We start from the raw sequence: 16,066 nt of genomic DNA on the forward strand, positions 1-16,066 counted from the left end.
ACAGTATCTTGAGTTACACTGAATAATAAACTGAATGCTACATTTCTCCACTCTATCTTGAGGAGGAGGTCTGGGTATTATCCATCCAAAGGATGTCACAAACAGTCACTCAACTGATCTTTATTTTTCAGAGGATTACCAACAACTAATAGAAGACATTGTTCGAGATGGACGATTATATGCATCAGAAAACCATCAAGAAATTCTAAAGGTAAGAAAGTTCTGCTTTATCTGAGGCTAACTAAGAATTCCTTTTACTAAATATTTTCCCAAGATAGTTCTCGTTACTCTGATAGGGTCATAATTAAACCTCAAGTGTGACCCCAAATTAAATTCTCTGTCTTCTGAGGTTTATGCTGGTATTTGGAGCAGCATAAAATCAGTAGCTCAGCTGGGCTGAGCACATGTGTACATCTTTGTTGAATCAGGAACTGAATGAAACGTACGCTAACGTGATTGTATGTTAGAAAAATTAGTCAAGGAAGAATGAAGAACCCATTGTTTGAAGAGCCTTCTTCAGCCTTCGTCTGGCATGTGTTTAAATGAGTCATTAAGTTAGAATTTCCTGTGCATTATAAAAAATGTGTTTACTTAAATCACTGTTCTGCCTCAACAAGACATAACCATAATGTAGCATTGTAAGCTGTCCATGAAACGGTTTTCCAAAGGCACCAGCAACACATTGCAGAGAATTGGGGAAGAAGGCTGCTGGGCTGCCACCTATAACAACTAACTGGTTAAACCTGAAAAAAAAAAGACTGTTCAGAATGCAAAATTCAGCCTTGTAAATGTATGGCTTGGAAGGACAGGAGCTGGTGAACAGCCAGCTCCCTGGCCAGCCCTGCCCCAGCCCTACCAGTGTTCTCTCACTAGAGCTTTGAGGCTGCTCAGGTCCCAGCCACAGTGTATAAGGTCAGGCACAGGCTCAGTTGAGGCCCTGAATGAAGGCTTTACCAGGGTACAAGAAAAGGTCCTTAAAGAGCTCAGCACCACAGAAGAGCAGCCTCCTCTCCTCTTCTCTTCTTCGTTGAGGGAAGGCCCTGGACAGCAGTGTGAAACAGGCTGGGAGGGCAGTCAGAGGCAATTTGCAATTCTAATGCCCACCTTCTGCAGCTGGTTTGTGTTAACCCAGCATCTACACTCTCAGTTCAGGACCTTCCAAGAACATTAATTGCAAAAAAAATCCAGCATGATAGAAAGATTCATCAGTATAAAAATCTACAGCAACACGGAGTAGTTTCCTTACACTGATTTACCCAAGTAAAGTTTTGCATGTTGTTCGTTAATTTTGACTGCCATGCAGACACTAAATCCAAACCGTATATTTATCTAATATGTATGTTGTCTCCCATAGGACAAGAAACTGATTAAAGCTCTCTTTGATGTACTGGCACATCCACAAAACTATTTCAAGTACACAGCACAAGAGTCAAAAGAGATGTTTCCAAGATCATTTATAAAGCTACTGCGATCAAAAGTTTCCAGATTTCTACGACCATACAAATAGTCTAGTGGTATTCAATTTTGGGTTACTTTGCATTCCTGTCAAATACTGTCTTTCCTCCATAGTAGAAACATTTGCTAATTTGAAGGCTCTTTTTTGCAGTCTTTGTTTTCGATTGTATATTGAAGAATACCTATAATGTTTTATTAATATAACCATTAAAAGCCAATGTTCTGAATGGGATTTTTACTACACAAAAAAATGTGCATCCTTGAGTGCATCTAGTTGAAGATCCAAATTTGTGTCTGCACTGGTGTATCTTCACTTTCCATTTGAAATTACATTATGTGAAAAATATTCTTTCTAGCTTTTTTACTTTTCATCAACAATAACGTTCATCAAAGGAAAGAAGGAATCTATTCAAATCTGATGAAACTACCTGCAGATAAGTTCTGTTGTAGAAGGAAGTATGTAGTATAAATAATATTTGGATTTTGAATTGCACTTGAAGTTTATATTTGAATCTTTAGAAGAAAACGAAACAATCTAAATTTTGTTATTTCTCATTTGTGGGTTAGTGGAAGTTCTGTCCAAGTAGAAATCAAAAGGGAAAAAAAGAAGAAAAAAAAAAAAGAAACAGATGTATAATTTTGTTCTATGAATTACATAAGATTGAGCCTCATGCCCTAATGTCCTAGTGTTTTTATCTGTCCTCTTCTAAACTTCTTCAGAGGTTTGCCACTGTCAATTACTCCATTGAAACAGATTTAGCTCTGGATTTCCATATACCAGTTGGTGCCTTTGAAGGCATGTACAATAGGATAGGTGAGAAATGAACAACAACAACAGTAGTAGTCTTGTTTTTCTTTCTGTTAATAGAGCATCTAATTAAGTACAATATATAAATATATAAATATATACTTCTATTTGTGAGTACATTAGTAATGTTATCTTTAGTAACTGTAAATATTATTCATGCTTAAATCTTTACTCCCACACACCCTATTTACTCATACCTATTTGTAACTTTGCTTAGATGATTAAATGACTTCTCCAAGTGCTTGTCACTTCCGTTAACACCACACTGAAGCCTTTTGGAGTTTTATACTACTAGATAATGGTTTACTCTGGGACAATCTCTTTCAACATACCTTATTCCAGGAAAAAGAACATCAGTTAAGATGCAACTGCTGTCCAGTAAAGGGTCAGCTCTTGCCTTTTCCTTGGGCACCCCTCACATGCAGACTGAGTTACCCCTGAGGATGACACATGTGGGAGGAGCTCACCAAGGAGGAATTTATGTTGGAGCTGCCAGCTCTAAAATGCTGAGAACACACCTGTGTCACAGGCCCAGACTCTAAGGAGGCTGAGGGGGTGAAGAGAACCCAGTTTTACAGATGAGTTGGAGGCCAGGCCCTTCAGTCTTTAGAGACCTGGCACTGCCTTTTGTCACAAATTTGCAACCGCAGTGCCCATCAACCGCAGGGGCTGTACGGCCTGCAGGAGAGCGTTAGCCGTGCGGTCAGGCCTTCCTCACAGAATAACAAGTACTGGTGGGTTAAGATGAGGTAAATCCTGTGTTTCCTGCTGTTTCCTGGCACAGGAGCTAATTTCAATGAGAGAGGAGCTAATTTTATTAGTATTTCAGCCTCTTTGCTTTTAAGTCCCTTCCTCTTGTATATCATTTTCCCTTTTGATCCTACAAGTTTATTACATAGAGAAATTAACTGTCACGCCAACATCCTTTCAGAAAAAGACAAACATACAGTTTTGCTTCACTGCATTTTATCTACCCTGTCATTCAGCATACCCTTGGACGCTCTCAAGGACATACATTAAAGGTGGTTATGGTTAACTTCTTACACTTCATTTTGGCTTTGAGCAAGTAATGTTAAAATTTACGAAGTTGTTTTCTGTTGGCTACAAGTGGTTGAATATGCTGTTTCTAAGAGACACCTTAAGTATTCTGTTGAATTTTTCTACTTGGCCACCTTGTAATTTTGCTTGCTTTCTTTACTTTCTGTTGAAGAGCCTAATTTTTATCTTTCCATGCCTGAACAGTTTTAACTTAGGGTTTAACTACTCAACTTTTTCACTCACAGATCTTAGGTCTTTGATGAGCTTTCTCTTTAACATATATGTATATATATTAACCCTCATTTCAAAATGTAACATAGAAGTCCTCTTTTGAAGGCTGTTAAACCTGACTTTTGGTGAGGATGTTGAAACTACTTTTATTATATATTCATTCTGGTTTACTAAAGGCAGACATTTGAAGGAGAACATCCTAGATTCAGTGCATGCCTGGAACGAAAAAAAATTACAGCTTTTTTTTCCCTTAACAGGAGTTATTTGTAGGAAAAAAAAATCTTAAAAAAACCAAAAATCTTTTTAGGTACTCAATTATTTGTAAGCATATAGGTAAAAAGCTACTTCAGCTAAACAGTATTTAAAAGTCTGATAGGTTATCTGGAATGATTAGAATGGGTCAGGATTGCAGCCATTCTAATGAAAGATATGAAGGAAAAGATCTGAAAGATATAGAAAAAAATAACTTCTTTATTTGCTGAACAATTTACGGTGATCTTTAGCATTTCAAACTTCAGTAAGTGAACTTTGGAACCTGATGCTATGCAGTGAGTTTAGTAAAACACGTGCTAAATTTTTTGCTTAACAACCCACATGTTTGGACATAATACCACTGTACAACAGTGGCACCAAGCAGGACAGATTTTCTGTCTGGAACAGGGCTGAAAGTAATTGCCTCACGAGTCCAGACACCACTGGTAGCACTGTAACATTTTCCAGGTTCTCAGCTACATGGAGAATCCAGTGCCAGATAACAACTATGAGAGGGACACATGCCAGTTGTGGCCACTGTTAGTGGGACCTTGGTAGAGCTGTAGGAGGGAAATCCAGGAGGGACCAGCTGTGTTTAGTTCTGGTACAACTTGCCCTGACTTAAAACTGCATTAGACAAAACCAGGGTTTTGTCTGGTTCATCGTGACAACCTGAGAGTGTGTGTTAGCTCGTATTCCCTGGAGCCATGGCAAGGCATGGACTCCGCAGTCAGGACAGGGCGCTCAAGAAGTTCTGCAGCAAATGCAGAGTTTGTGTTGCTGTAAGCAGTGAAAGAGAATGATTTGGTCTTCAAAAGTATACAGTGAAATGCTTCTGAATATATAGGGGGTTTATAGGTGATGTATTTAGAAAATGCGTCAGGTTTGAATCTTTGCAGCTCTGCATAGAAATGCCCTTGGATGTGCAAATTTCTAATGAAATAAGTAATGACAAAAGGTATATAGGACTGTCTGACCCTTTTTCAGCTGATTTGTACAACAGCACAGAATTCTTACATCAGCTCTAAAAGTTAAAAACGCTTGGACTTTCATACTAGATTTATAGCTATAGAAACTGGTGGTCACCAAATAGAAGGTGAGCTCAGTTCTTCATTCGTTAATGTACATGTAGGATGTCTTCATTGTCAGAAGTCAGAGAACATATTGCTGCTACATAATAACAGTACAACAACAAGGAATGTCTTCTATGGAGAAGACATAGACATATTTGGGAATCAAAAACCATATAAGGAGAAATATGGCCGCCTTTAAGATAACCAGCTTTGTGAAATGAATCAATACATCGCAGAATATAAAATTTTGGCTTTTACCCTAAACATGAAATATTGCATTTAAACATTCAATAAATACATCCCTGTATCTGTTCTTATAGAATTGCACATTGTATGCAGGATAGGTGCAACAACATGTTTATGTGTTGTTACAGGAAGGCTGAACAAGTGTCCATTTGTGATTGCCCAATTCCATGTCACAAACTGAGCTTTGCATTTTCAATTTGCAAATTCCTGTATGCTTAAAAGCTGCACCTGTAGCACTTACTATTTTAAGCCTCTCCTCCTGCTTTAAATACTGCACTTATTTTTAGTGAGGTGGTCGTGAATCATCCCTAAAAATTTTGACATGCCACCAAATCACCACCTGTGTACCTGCTACAGTCCAGGAGCCTGCAACAATCAGAAGTTGCTAATTAAGCCCTAAGTCATGCCATGAAAGTGCTCATTAGTGATAGCTGTGAGCAGGATGCTTGTGTGTGTGCCATTTGAGTGCAGGAAGCATCAGCTTTCAGTGTTCAGTACCTTGGCACCCGCATCTTGCCCGCAATAGCAAGACTTACTCTGCCTGAAGATTTACCTCATCAAAACTGGATTTAAAGCTGCTGAAGTCTTCTTTCAGCCCATTTTCTTGCCCTGCCTTCCTTTTTCCATCATACATTAGATTTTTACCTGAAGACCAGCTTTTCAAAATAAACTTATTTCCTCGTTATGCCTCCTCTGTAGAATACAGTTAAAACACAGTGTGTTATAACAGCTAAAGATTTAGACTCATCTTTCCTACGCATCAACTTCATACTACTTAAAAGTAAGTAAGCTTACTTAAAACCAGCTTACCTAGTAAGCTAGGTTTAGTTTAGTTCAGTTTTAGACTACCTTAAATAAATACAGGCTTAGTCGCAGAGTTTTCAGAGTCCTTGTTCTGAGTTGCCAGCTGGCTTTGGAAGAGCACAGCTCGCCTGTAGCCCTCTGCCTGCAAGCAGGACGCAAGGGTGATGCCACACAAACAAGAAACACCTACGTGCATTCAGCATTCAAAGAAGAAAGTCACACCCCACCCCATGCCCCTTTGTAAGCCTTCCCAGCAGATTCAGATTTCTCAGGTCAGTCTTATCAGTGAACAACCCAGTTTTAATATTGCAGAGAACAAGTTAAGAACTTCAGGAGCAAAAGTAGTGGTATGACTCTGATACAGGAACTGCTGGCAGGTCCTTTCCAGCAAAAGGTAACTGCTCTGTGATGGTTCCCATGGCTGGACTCCAAATACCTTTGAGTGCTCTTAAGAAAGCAGCTGGAGTGAAATCTTCAGCAACTGAACCCAGTGGCAAATTTCTCAGCCATGCAGGGGTCTGGATTTTGCCTTTTCTAATGATGGGAGTGAGCAGTACACGCAGTTACTTGTGCCTGTATTGTGAGTTCAAGTAGTTGCATTTTTTTCATAGTTTAAAACCACCGATTGACAGGAACAGTAGTAACCGGAGAGGTTCTATAGACTCTCAATACTTTGAGACTTTAATGAAATAGTTTGCTAGGATGAGAGACTGTTGTAAGCACTTGGGGAAAAAAAAAAAAAACAACACACCAACCTACAGCTTTTGTCTCCCATAAGAATTTATGGAAGAAGGGAAATCTCTACAAGGTAACATGAACTTACTCCTCAGTGTGAGACTTGGATTCAGAGAGAAGTCTCATGTTTTACTGTAACATTTTTCATCTGAATAGAAACAGATTGGGAAATAAACTCTTAATGTCAAAAAACTGTTATCTAAGTATCTGAATATATACAATTCCAGTTTGATACTTCATTTATTTATTCCGTTTCATCACTAAGCTTTTAATCTATGAAATTAATATGTAATATACAAGAGTAAAATGTACAGAAGTACCTTTAGATGTAATAATTTAAACCATCTGTATTCAGAACGCGGAGATAACAAGTTTAAAAATATACAAACAATTGCAATTCAATTTTAGCTGAATTTCTAAAATCTAGAAAAAGTGGCTTTGCTTAATTAAACTTTATTTTAATGATTGTGAAAATATCGGTTTTTAGAGTTTGTTTTTGTTACTTTTTAAATAAAAATTATTTTGTAAATATTGTTTTCTATGTTTTATACCTTAGAAAGGCCGTTAATTTGCATTGACAGCAGCAGATACTCCACATGATGCTTAGAAAGGTACTTTAGGAGACCGGCGTGGAGGTGGTCAGTAGTCAGATTCGCCTTTCCAGATTACTGCTCCTGTTCCTTCTGCAGTCTCAGTGGCATCATAGGAAGAGTTTTGCAGGGCAATTTAACCTGCTGATTTTCATGGAGTTGACTATCAAGTGTCATTCTGAAGTGCTTGCCTTTTTCACAATATATAAAGAATATGTACTTCAAAGCTAGTGCTAGTTCTTCCATTGTTAGGATAAGAAACAACACAAAACTCAGAAATAAAAGGGAAGTCAAAAGATTACACCCAAATATCGTATAAGGACAAGGAAAGGTACAGTATCTCTGTACTCTGTATCTCCTAGGTAGCAGTGGAAGTGATAAAACCTTGAACTGGATCAGCTCATAGAGCCTTTTTTAGGCAAAAGTGCCACCTAGGTCAGTGGTGGTTTCACCTGCATAAAGTTCACAATCATCACATCCATCATCTGTTAAGCAGGAATTTCTGGTAGACCAGATCTCAGGGGAAAATACCTGGAGCGTAATATCAGCTTCTGTACCAACTTGCTCTGTGTAAATCACTGGGCAAGAGTGACATTTGGAACTAAACCCTTGTAGATGCTGCTGGGACTTCTAAGCTTTATTACCAATGTAAATTATGTACAAACAGCTATTTCCATATGAAATGTACCATGATAGTTTAGAGCAAAGATAGTGTACAAAATTTGATACTTAGAAAATAAAATACAGTGGTCTGAGCTTTACCAATATTTTAACAATACTGTCAGATTTGTAGTAGAAAATGTTGTTGTAAATGTACCTTATAAGAAAATACATTTCCTTTTGCCTCTGTATATTAATAGCTTTGATTTCTATGTCAAAGTTCAAAACGAAGCATGTAATAAAACTTTTGTTAAAATCACTTTCATAATAAACGTAAAATGGAATAGGTACCTCTGCCCACCATTTATTTTTGTACATGGAAAAGACTCCAGTGCAATGTACATAGGAATCAGAAGAGAACAACTCTTGATAGCATTTACATATTTTGGTCTAATTTTCATCTTTTGGCAATAGAGAGCTTTTTCTTTCTCATTGAACAACTGGAGTTTGTGCATGCTGGGACACAGAGTTCCTTCCAAATAGACTTCAAGGAGAGGTTTTCAGAGCAAGAACAACTCCTGGCTACAGCAAAGCACCACATCAACATCCCTCCAGCACCTTTAACCATTTCTTAAAATAAGTCTGGTGTTACCATGTATATCTCATACAGGTGCCCTTTCCCACACCCCTCTATTGAAAAGCAGTCTCAAAGAAAGAAAGAGGAAGGAAGCTCTCTTCTACTGGTGGCCTGATGGGCTATTCCCACCACAAGCTGCCGAGAAGACCGGTGACTTCCAAACCCACCTGCTGCTTATCCCGCTGAGGACCAGGTTGAGAAGAAACTACACTTGCACCCAAAATGATGATTTAAGGAGAGATCAAGTGTTCTTTCTCCCTCTAGCTCTGCTGTAAAAAAGTGTGTTTGCCAAGGCCCTCCTTGCTGCTGAATTTTTACAGTGATAGTTACACTTTTGCAGTCCAAGATTACAAAGCAAATAGAATTTGTACCATCAGTAGCCCAAGTGAAACTCCTGATGCTGGTAATGATAAAAATGGATTACGACAGACTGACAGAAAATAGACTGTAGTGACATCAATAGCTCAGTTAGATCTGATTTAAATAATCTTCTGCAGTGCAAGTTGTCACTAAGGGTATGCAGCATGCTAGGGCAGGCAAAACCCATGGATGTTATTGCGTTGATAACACCTGCTACCAGGTTTGCCACTCAGCAGCGCTCGTTAGGGATGTGCACAGCCTGTGGAGCGTTGTTAACACTGCAGCAGCCACCTACTGTAGAACAGGCAGGAGACCTCACATAACCAGCACGGTGTGTGGTATTCTGTGGATGCTCTCGTGTAAGCAGTTTATCTTGTTCACAGAAAGTGTTCATCATATGACAGCATGTTCCACTGATTTTATGTATGTTGTAAATGATAAAAATACTATCAGTATGACTGGTGACTATTGGTGTCGCTGACAGATTCAAAAGGCATAAAGAGAGACACAGCTAAATTCTGAGTGGCTGCAAAAAAACCCAATTACTGGGGTTTTTTTAGCTAGTAGCCATCCACTTAGGTACTATGGGCAGTTACCCTCATAATGCTCCAAGATACAGCATCCCTTTTATCACCCTACAGACGGGTGCCATGTGAGATGGCACTCAGCTCTCTTTATAGCTTCAAAGCTTTAAAGGACTAACAGCAAAAGTCAGCTCCCATCGAAGACAGACAAAAGCTGAACTCAAAAGTTCCTAAAGGTGATTGGAAGTCAAATTAATTACTGGTAATGAAGTATCTGCATACAAGGGCGAAAGCGACTGAAAGTTCGGCTGTTGTGATAACGTGCACAGGAGTACAAGATTCTAGTTTACTGAAATAGTCATTGCCTGGTGGGAATCACAGGAGGGGTCTGTTCTCGTCTCTGATTTTTCCATGGCTTCCCAACAAGCTCACAAAACATAATGGCCTGATGAACAGCACTCAGGCGCAGCGCAGCAGGTAACTGAAGGCAGATTCTTTGTTCAGCCACCAACACTGACTGACTCTTGGTGCCACAGAAGGGGCCTGTCCTGTACAATCAAAATAAATGGCTATTTTTGCTTCTTACAAATAACACCTAAATGGACAGTCAGCAGTGAATCACTGGCAACATGTCTCCAAATCCTTATGTAAATTGCAAACCTTACATCATTCCCAGAGCATTTTTAGGAGACATTGCCCTGCCATGGTGTATTTTTTCTCCTTCTGCTTTATGTAGCTGTGCTTGAAATCCTATAGCACGTGAAGCTAACAATGGGCTGCAGTCTGCTTTCTCCTGCCCCTGTGTGGGTCTTGCTGCTGCTGCTGGTGGCTTGTGCCCCAACAAATTTCGGTCTATCATGTTGCTAGATAGGCAACATAAACATAGATGCATTTGCTCTAGGTTGCCACAGACTAGTTTTGCTACAAAATGTTTCTATATTTAAAACATAAATCAAAAGAAGTACCATAAATGCCCATCTCTGCATTTTATCCAATATGGTATTTATTTAGGAGTCAGAAACGAGAAGAAAATGACGTGGGGAATGCACGTCAGATCTATTGGGATCAGATAGACATAAACATTTGGAATAAAGCCAGAAACTGCCAATCTCACAAAACTCTGTAAAACTCCAGTTGTATTTGTTGGGGGCAAATGCTTGTTCACATATGCTAAATCATGACAAATTCCCGCTACAGGCTGCTGCCGGGCAGGAACTAAATGAGGTAGTGGTGGATAAGTCATTGGGGACTGCTGTGACAGAGAGGCACAAGGGGTGCATGGGTTGGCCCACTACAGGTAGCGCCAGAAGGGTAAATGCTCTTGTGTTAGACTGGGGTAGTGTTAGTAAGCTCAGCCTTGCTGAGAACTTTTTGCATTCTCTTCAAATACCTATGTGAAGTAACCCATTAAATTTAACAAGCACTTTGGCTGAGTACAGACTGCACTGTGCAGGCACTGAAAATTAGTCACTCTTCCTAAGAAAACAATGAGAATAACATACTGTGGTAACTTTTTCTTTACAAAGATTATCCACAAACCTGCTTTCATAATGAGAGGCTGACAGTGGTATCTCTGGGCTACGGCTCAGGCATCACAAGTGATCTATGCCACAGAGTAGGAACGACTGCTTGCAAAAGCCTCACTGTGCAGCTGGAGCAGTGACAGGACAGTGGCGAGTGCTGGACTCTGCTCCATGCTCCAGGAATTAGTCCTGTTGTGGAAAACCAGCAGAACAGTGGGGTAGGCTGCCAAGGACAGCAGCTGAGTAAGTGCATTAGGTAACTGTTGGACAAAGGGAATAGCCCACTTAGAGTTGCTCGGTGTCTCAGGGTCTTACCTACTCCTGACCCCAGTGATTCTGACTGTGTCTTATTATCACTGGAGAGTTTATCAGCTGCATTGTAGCCTGCCCCCAGACCTGCAAGCTCACCCAAACAGTCTGGACAGCTGGACAGCCACCAGAACTCCGACCCGAAGTGAGGTGGAAGTGCAAACAACCAGTGAGAAAACACCTGCCTGTACTTGGCAAGAAAAAGAATTATGTAAATGTCATGCTGGAGCAGGATCACATTCCCCTTGCCTCTGGCCAGGGCATGATCACTGTGGCTCTACTGAACAAAGAAATGAAAATACATCCCACTAATCTTACTTGGTCTGTCTAGTGAAAGAAGATCGACCTTTTTTCTTTTTTTTGGTAATTAAAAGGTTTGACTTAACTATAAAATTGTTATATATTTTCAGGGAACTATCTCATATTTGTAAAGTCATCTGGCAAAAAAAGAAGTAAACAAATAACCAGTTCAAATTAGCAGTAGTAAACACTCCCAGCTTGAGACAACATTTTGTATAGTGAACAAAATCTATGCAAAAACTCAAGATGTGTAACTTGCTGTCCTTGATATAGGCTGTGTAGAACCATATCATGTTGTGCACATATGTAATATGCTGTCAGGTATGGAGCCTATCACAAAGACAGAAATGAGGGAAGGGTGGCAATGGGAACCTTGTTGGTAAGCAGGACTCCCATGAGGACTGCTAAGTGATCCAGTCTCCACATTTTATAATACTAGTGCAAGATCACCACCATAGCCGTCCTCTTTTTCCAAACCACAATACTAGCAAAAACATCCTCAAACTCAGAGTAGCACGGTGAGAATGCAGTCAAGGAACACTGGAAATACAACTATTTTTTGATCTGCTGTTTAATCAGGTAGGTGTCCTTAGAGACATCCCAGTAAAGCCTTTATGCTGGGGAAGTGTGGGAACACAGCACGTGGTGAAGCAGAGAGAGTCTCAGGCACAGAGGAAGATTTGCTTGCATTTACTATTCAGATATCCACCTGAGAATTGTGCTAGATCCTCAACCGCAGAACAGTGATGTATAGTTACAGCATGTAGGCATCATTTTTAATCTCTTTCTACTCTTTCTATTGCAGCACTTTAATATACAGACCTTCCACTTGGTAACTGTGATTATATGGAGAGACCGATTGCTGCTCTGGGACACCGGAGCAGCAACAGAAGATATGGCAGTGAACGAAGAAGTATTTCTTCAACATGGCATTCATATACATTCTCCGTTGACTGCTCTCCATGAATTTGGGGATTTCTTGACCAGCTACTGACCCTAAATTCCCATTTCTAGAACCTGCCTTTTATTTCCAGGGCTGTAGGACACCCCTCGGAGCAGGGTGCTGTGCTGCCAGCAGGAGCGGCGCTGAAGTCCGATCCTGGCTTGCTTTGAGGATAGGCTGGCAGCAAAAGCAGTTTCCGCGGTCCCTGTAGCAGACAATCCGCAGAGGGTGCAATGTGGGTGCTCCCAGCAGCAGCCCTTGGCCGGCCACAACAGTGGGCACAGCAAAGCCCTGGCCTGTGCTCCCAGCAGCCACCAGTGTCAGACACCTTGCTTTGCTCTTGTAGCTTTATTACCACACCTGAGTTAAGACCAAAGCTACCAATAACGTTTAGGGAGCCACAGCTTAAACTGGTTTAGACTGTTCTCTACAAAATCTGAGAAGGAATGGGTTTTCTTACAAATGTTTTCTATGAATAAACAGTGCAAGAAAAAATACTGGGAAGCCACCCCCCTGCTACAGGTGCTTGCAAAGAACACACCTTCCTCTTACACTGAGAGATATTTAAGAGTGGCCTGTATGTTAAAATTCACTTGTCGAAGTTAAAAAAAACCCACAAAACCCAAACAAACAAAACAAAAATAACAACAAACCACATACCACCACACAACTTTATTTTAGAGAATGACCGTTTGGCACTATATGCGGTGCGAGTTTTTCCTCTACGCACACAACTCAAAGGAAGCTTTGCCCGTGCTGTGACCAGCAGTTATGCCCCCCTCACACGCCACCTGTAACCCACTTCAGGGGTTATAGCTGGGCCCTTCCCGAAAATGCCCCATCATTGCAAAACACTGGGAAACTCGAAGTCTTGCAGCCAGCAGTGCACCACGAATGCTGTGTTTTTACTAAAGCTTAAGGAGAGAACAACCTGAAAGGAGGTTGTAGCATGGAGGGTGTTGGTCTCTTCTCCCAAGTAACAAGTGATAGGACAAGAGGAAATGGCCTCAAGTTGTGCCAGGGGAGGTTTAGATTGGATATTAGAGAAAAATTCTTCACAGAAAGGGTTGTCAGGCCTTGGACCAGGCTGCCCGGGGAAGTGGTGGAGTCATCATCCCTGGAAGGTGTTTAAAAGGTGTTTAGACGAATGTGATAGATAAACTTACTCGACACAGACAGAATCTATGCTCAAGAGAAGTTTATTGTAGTAGATATAAGCAAAGCAGCGCTGGGTGCGTGGGGAATCTGCGTTCCACCTACACGCACACCTGACAAAGTTTTTAGTGGTCATTATATACCCCTCCTTTGTTATTACAATTCTCTATTTTTGGGAATTATCCCACCTACTAATACGTGCTCATACTAATAGATACGCATGCTCTGTCTTGGTGTTAGGGTCTTCTCTCCCCATCTGGTGGTCGTCAGGATGAAGGCTCTCATCTTCCTCAGTTTGTCCTTTATCTGAACTCGGGGGTCCTTGTAGAAAAAAATCACTGTCCTTCTGGCTTTGGCTGACGTTTCTATTATCTCCCCCATTTGGTCATCTTCTTGTCCTTCAGTCCATGATTTATCTGTTCCTGTTCCTGTATTTTGATACATCTGGTTTCCTCAAAATAGACTCAGAACATCCTTATCAATAACATGAGCCATCTGCCATCCCATTTAACTAGCAACGGGAATCACTAGGTCGCTCTAACATTTACTACAACGAGGTTCTTAGGAACACAGTTTAGTGCCAGAGTTAGGTTATGGTTGGACTCGATGATCCTGAGGATCTCCTCCAACTCAAATGATTCTATGACAAGCAGAGCCCACACGGGCTCCACAGACGAAATCCCCCTCAGACCCCTCCTCCCCGCGGCTGACTGGAAACTGACTGCGCCCCGCCCTGAGGCGAGACACCGCCCAACGGCCGCCGCTAACGGCCGCAACCGCCCCTCAGCGCGGCGAAGCCCCGCCCACGCCCCGCCCCCGCCACGCGCGCGCAGGTCCCTGGCGGGCAGCGGCAGCGGCGGCGTCCGGCCATGTCGGGGGACGGTGAGGAGGAGTTGGCGGCTTTCGTGGCCCTGCACGGGGCCGCGCTCCGCGCCTCGGGGGTCCCGGGGCGCTACTGGGAGAGCCTGTGTCGCAAACTGCGTGGCGAGGTGAGAGGTCGCGGGCTGTTGCGGTGGGGTGGGGAGGGCGGGAACGGCGCTGAGAGAAGCCCCTTCGACGGGGGTCAGGGAGGGGGCGCCGCACGGTGTTTCCCGCCGAAGGGGCTTCTCTCAGTGAGGAGACGGTGGGGCGTGGGGTCCCCTCTCCTCGCTTCCCCAGCTGGGTGTGAAGCAGCCCCCGCCGGGGTGGTGAGGGGAGCGTGGGGGGCAGGCTCTCCTCTCGGAGAGCGCGGTGGGGAGCGGGCCCCCCTCTCCCAGCCGGGGTGAAGAAGAGAGCGAAGAAGTTACTCTGCGGGGAGGGCGGGGAAAGCTTCGTGCTGGCTGCGCCGCCGAGGCTGCAGCTTGGAACTGTAAGAGACGAGGTGTGTTGTGCATATCTAATTTCATCTTATCGTTGTCAGCGTAAAGCTTGAAAGCGTTTGGGCACCCTGTTAGCTGGATATCCAGTACTGGGGAGAGGTGATGAATACGTCCCAAAGCCTTCAGACCTTTTTGCCAGAAGAGGCGTTTAGAAAAGCAACAGTGGTAGTAGTAAAGTCAGGATGTTGCCATATGCTAATGCGTTGTGGTTTGCGTTGGTTTTTATCTGATATTTTTTTGCCCAGTTCTCTTTGCTTCCATGCTGGTCTACCCTGTGCTCAATCATTTATAACTGTGCAGAGCTAACTCAGCTCATCTTGCGTATGCCCAAGTTACCTCTCTGAGGCTGTTTTCTGGAGTGCTTTTGGCAAGTTCGTTTGTTCATTTATTCCTGGTCTGAGTAAAAGCCGTTCAGCTCTTGCAGAGAACGGGGATGTTGGTAGGAGAATGTTCTGGCAATGTTTAAAACAATAACAATGTAAGGGCTGCTTTGTAGAGCATGTCAGACTGGTGGTGCTGTGTGACACTCTGTCAGGCCAAATTGTAGGCAAGATTTAAGCCTTTGTAAAATCACCACTCAGATCTAATGACATAAATTTAGGGACATACCCTTTGTCGGCCTTCTTGAGTTCCCCTGTTATAGCTGTGCCCAGAGGGTGTTCAGACCATCCCTTTGCAGGGGCTGGGTATGTTTCAGCTGAAGCTGACACCAGGAGTCTCTGGACGTGGCCCTGAACTGAAGGGACCGTGAGGCACAGGCAATTTCAGGATGGAGAATCCATTTTCACGTGTGTTTTTAGCAACCATCTGCTTGCTGCCTGGAGATTTGTGATGAGAAATGGAAGAGGAACAAAGTTAAAGGAGTAATTTTGGACAAAGAGCTTGTAAAGACAGAAGTTGAATTTAGAAATTTTGTTTTGCCTGTAGGCAGCAAGCCTCAGTGGCAAGGAAAGCTGTCTTGGATTTGTTGGAGTGAAGGAACAAGAAACTGAGGCAGGAAAGAGACACAACTCAAAATTAGTTGTCTGGAGACTTGAGAGCTCTCCAGGGAGTCTGGAGGAGTCTACCTGAAGACGTAAATGAGAATGAGGTGAACTTTCAGTCCTGGAGAGAGAGAGATCTGAT

The 16,066-nt window shown here is 42.2% G+C and overlaps 2 protein-coding genes across 2 annotated transcripts in view; both read left to right on the top strand.

The window, feature by feature from the left end:
• The window catches only part of SCUBE1 (signal peptide, CUB domain and EGF like domain containing 1), a 204,472-nt gene extending 202,965 nt beyond the window's left edge, over positions 1–1,507 (top strand). The window contains exons 22-23 of the mRNA XM_065639776.1: positions 132–211; positions 1,355–1,507. Of these exons, the coding sequence (XP_065495848.1) occupies positions 132–211; positions 1,355–1,507 (233 nt within the window). The remainder of the gene's footprint in view (positions 1–131; positions 212–1,354) is intronic.
• Positions 1,508–14,423: 12,916 nt separating this feature from the next.
• TTLL12 (tubulin tyrosine ligase like 12) overlaps positions 14,424–16,066 on the top strand; it is a 28,538-nt gene continuing 26,895 nt past the window's right edge. The window contains exon 1 of the mRNA XM_065647884.1: positions 14,424–14,572. Coding sequence (XP_065503956.1) covers positions 14,453–14,572 — 120 coding nt within the window. The 5' untranslated portion in view covers positions 14,424–14,452. The remainder of the gene's footprint in view (positions 14,573–16,066) is intronic.

This window comes from Caloenas nicobarica, chromosome 1, assembly GCF_036013445.1.
Source record: "Caloenas nicobarica isolate bCalNic1 chromosome 1, bCalNic1.hap1, whole genome shotgun sequence".
Lineage (NCBI taxonomy): Eukaryota > Metazoa > Chordata > Aves > Columbiformes > Columbidae > Caloenas > Caloenas nicobarica.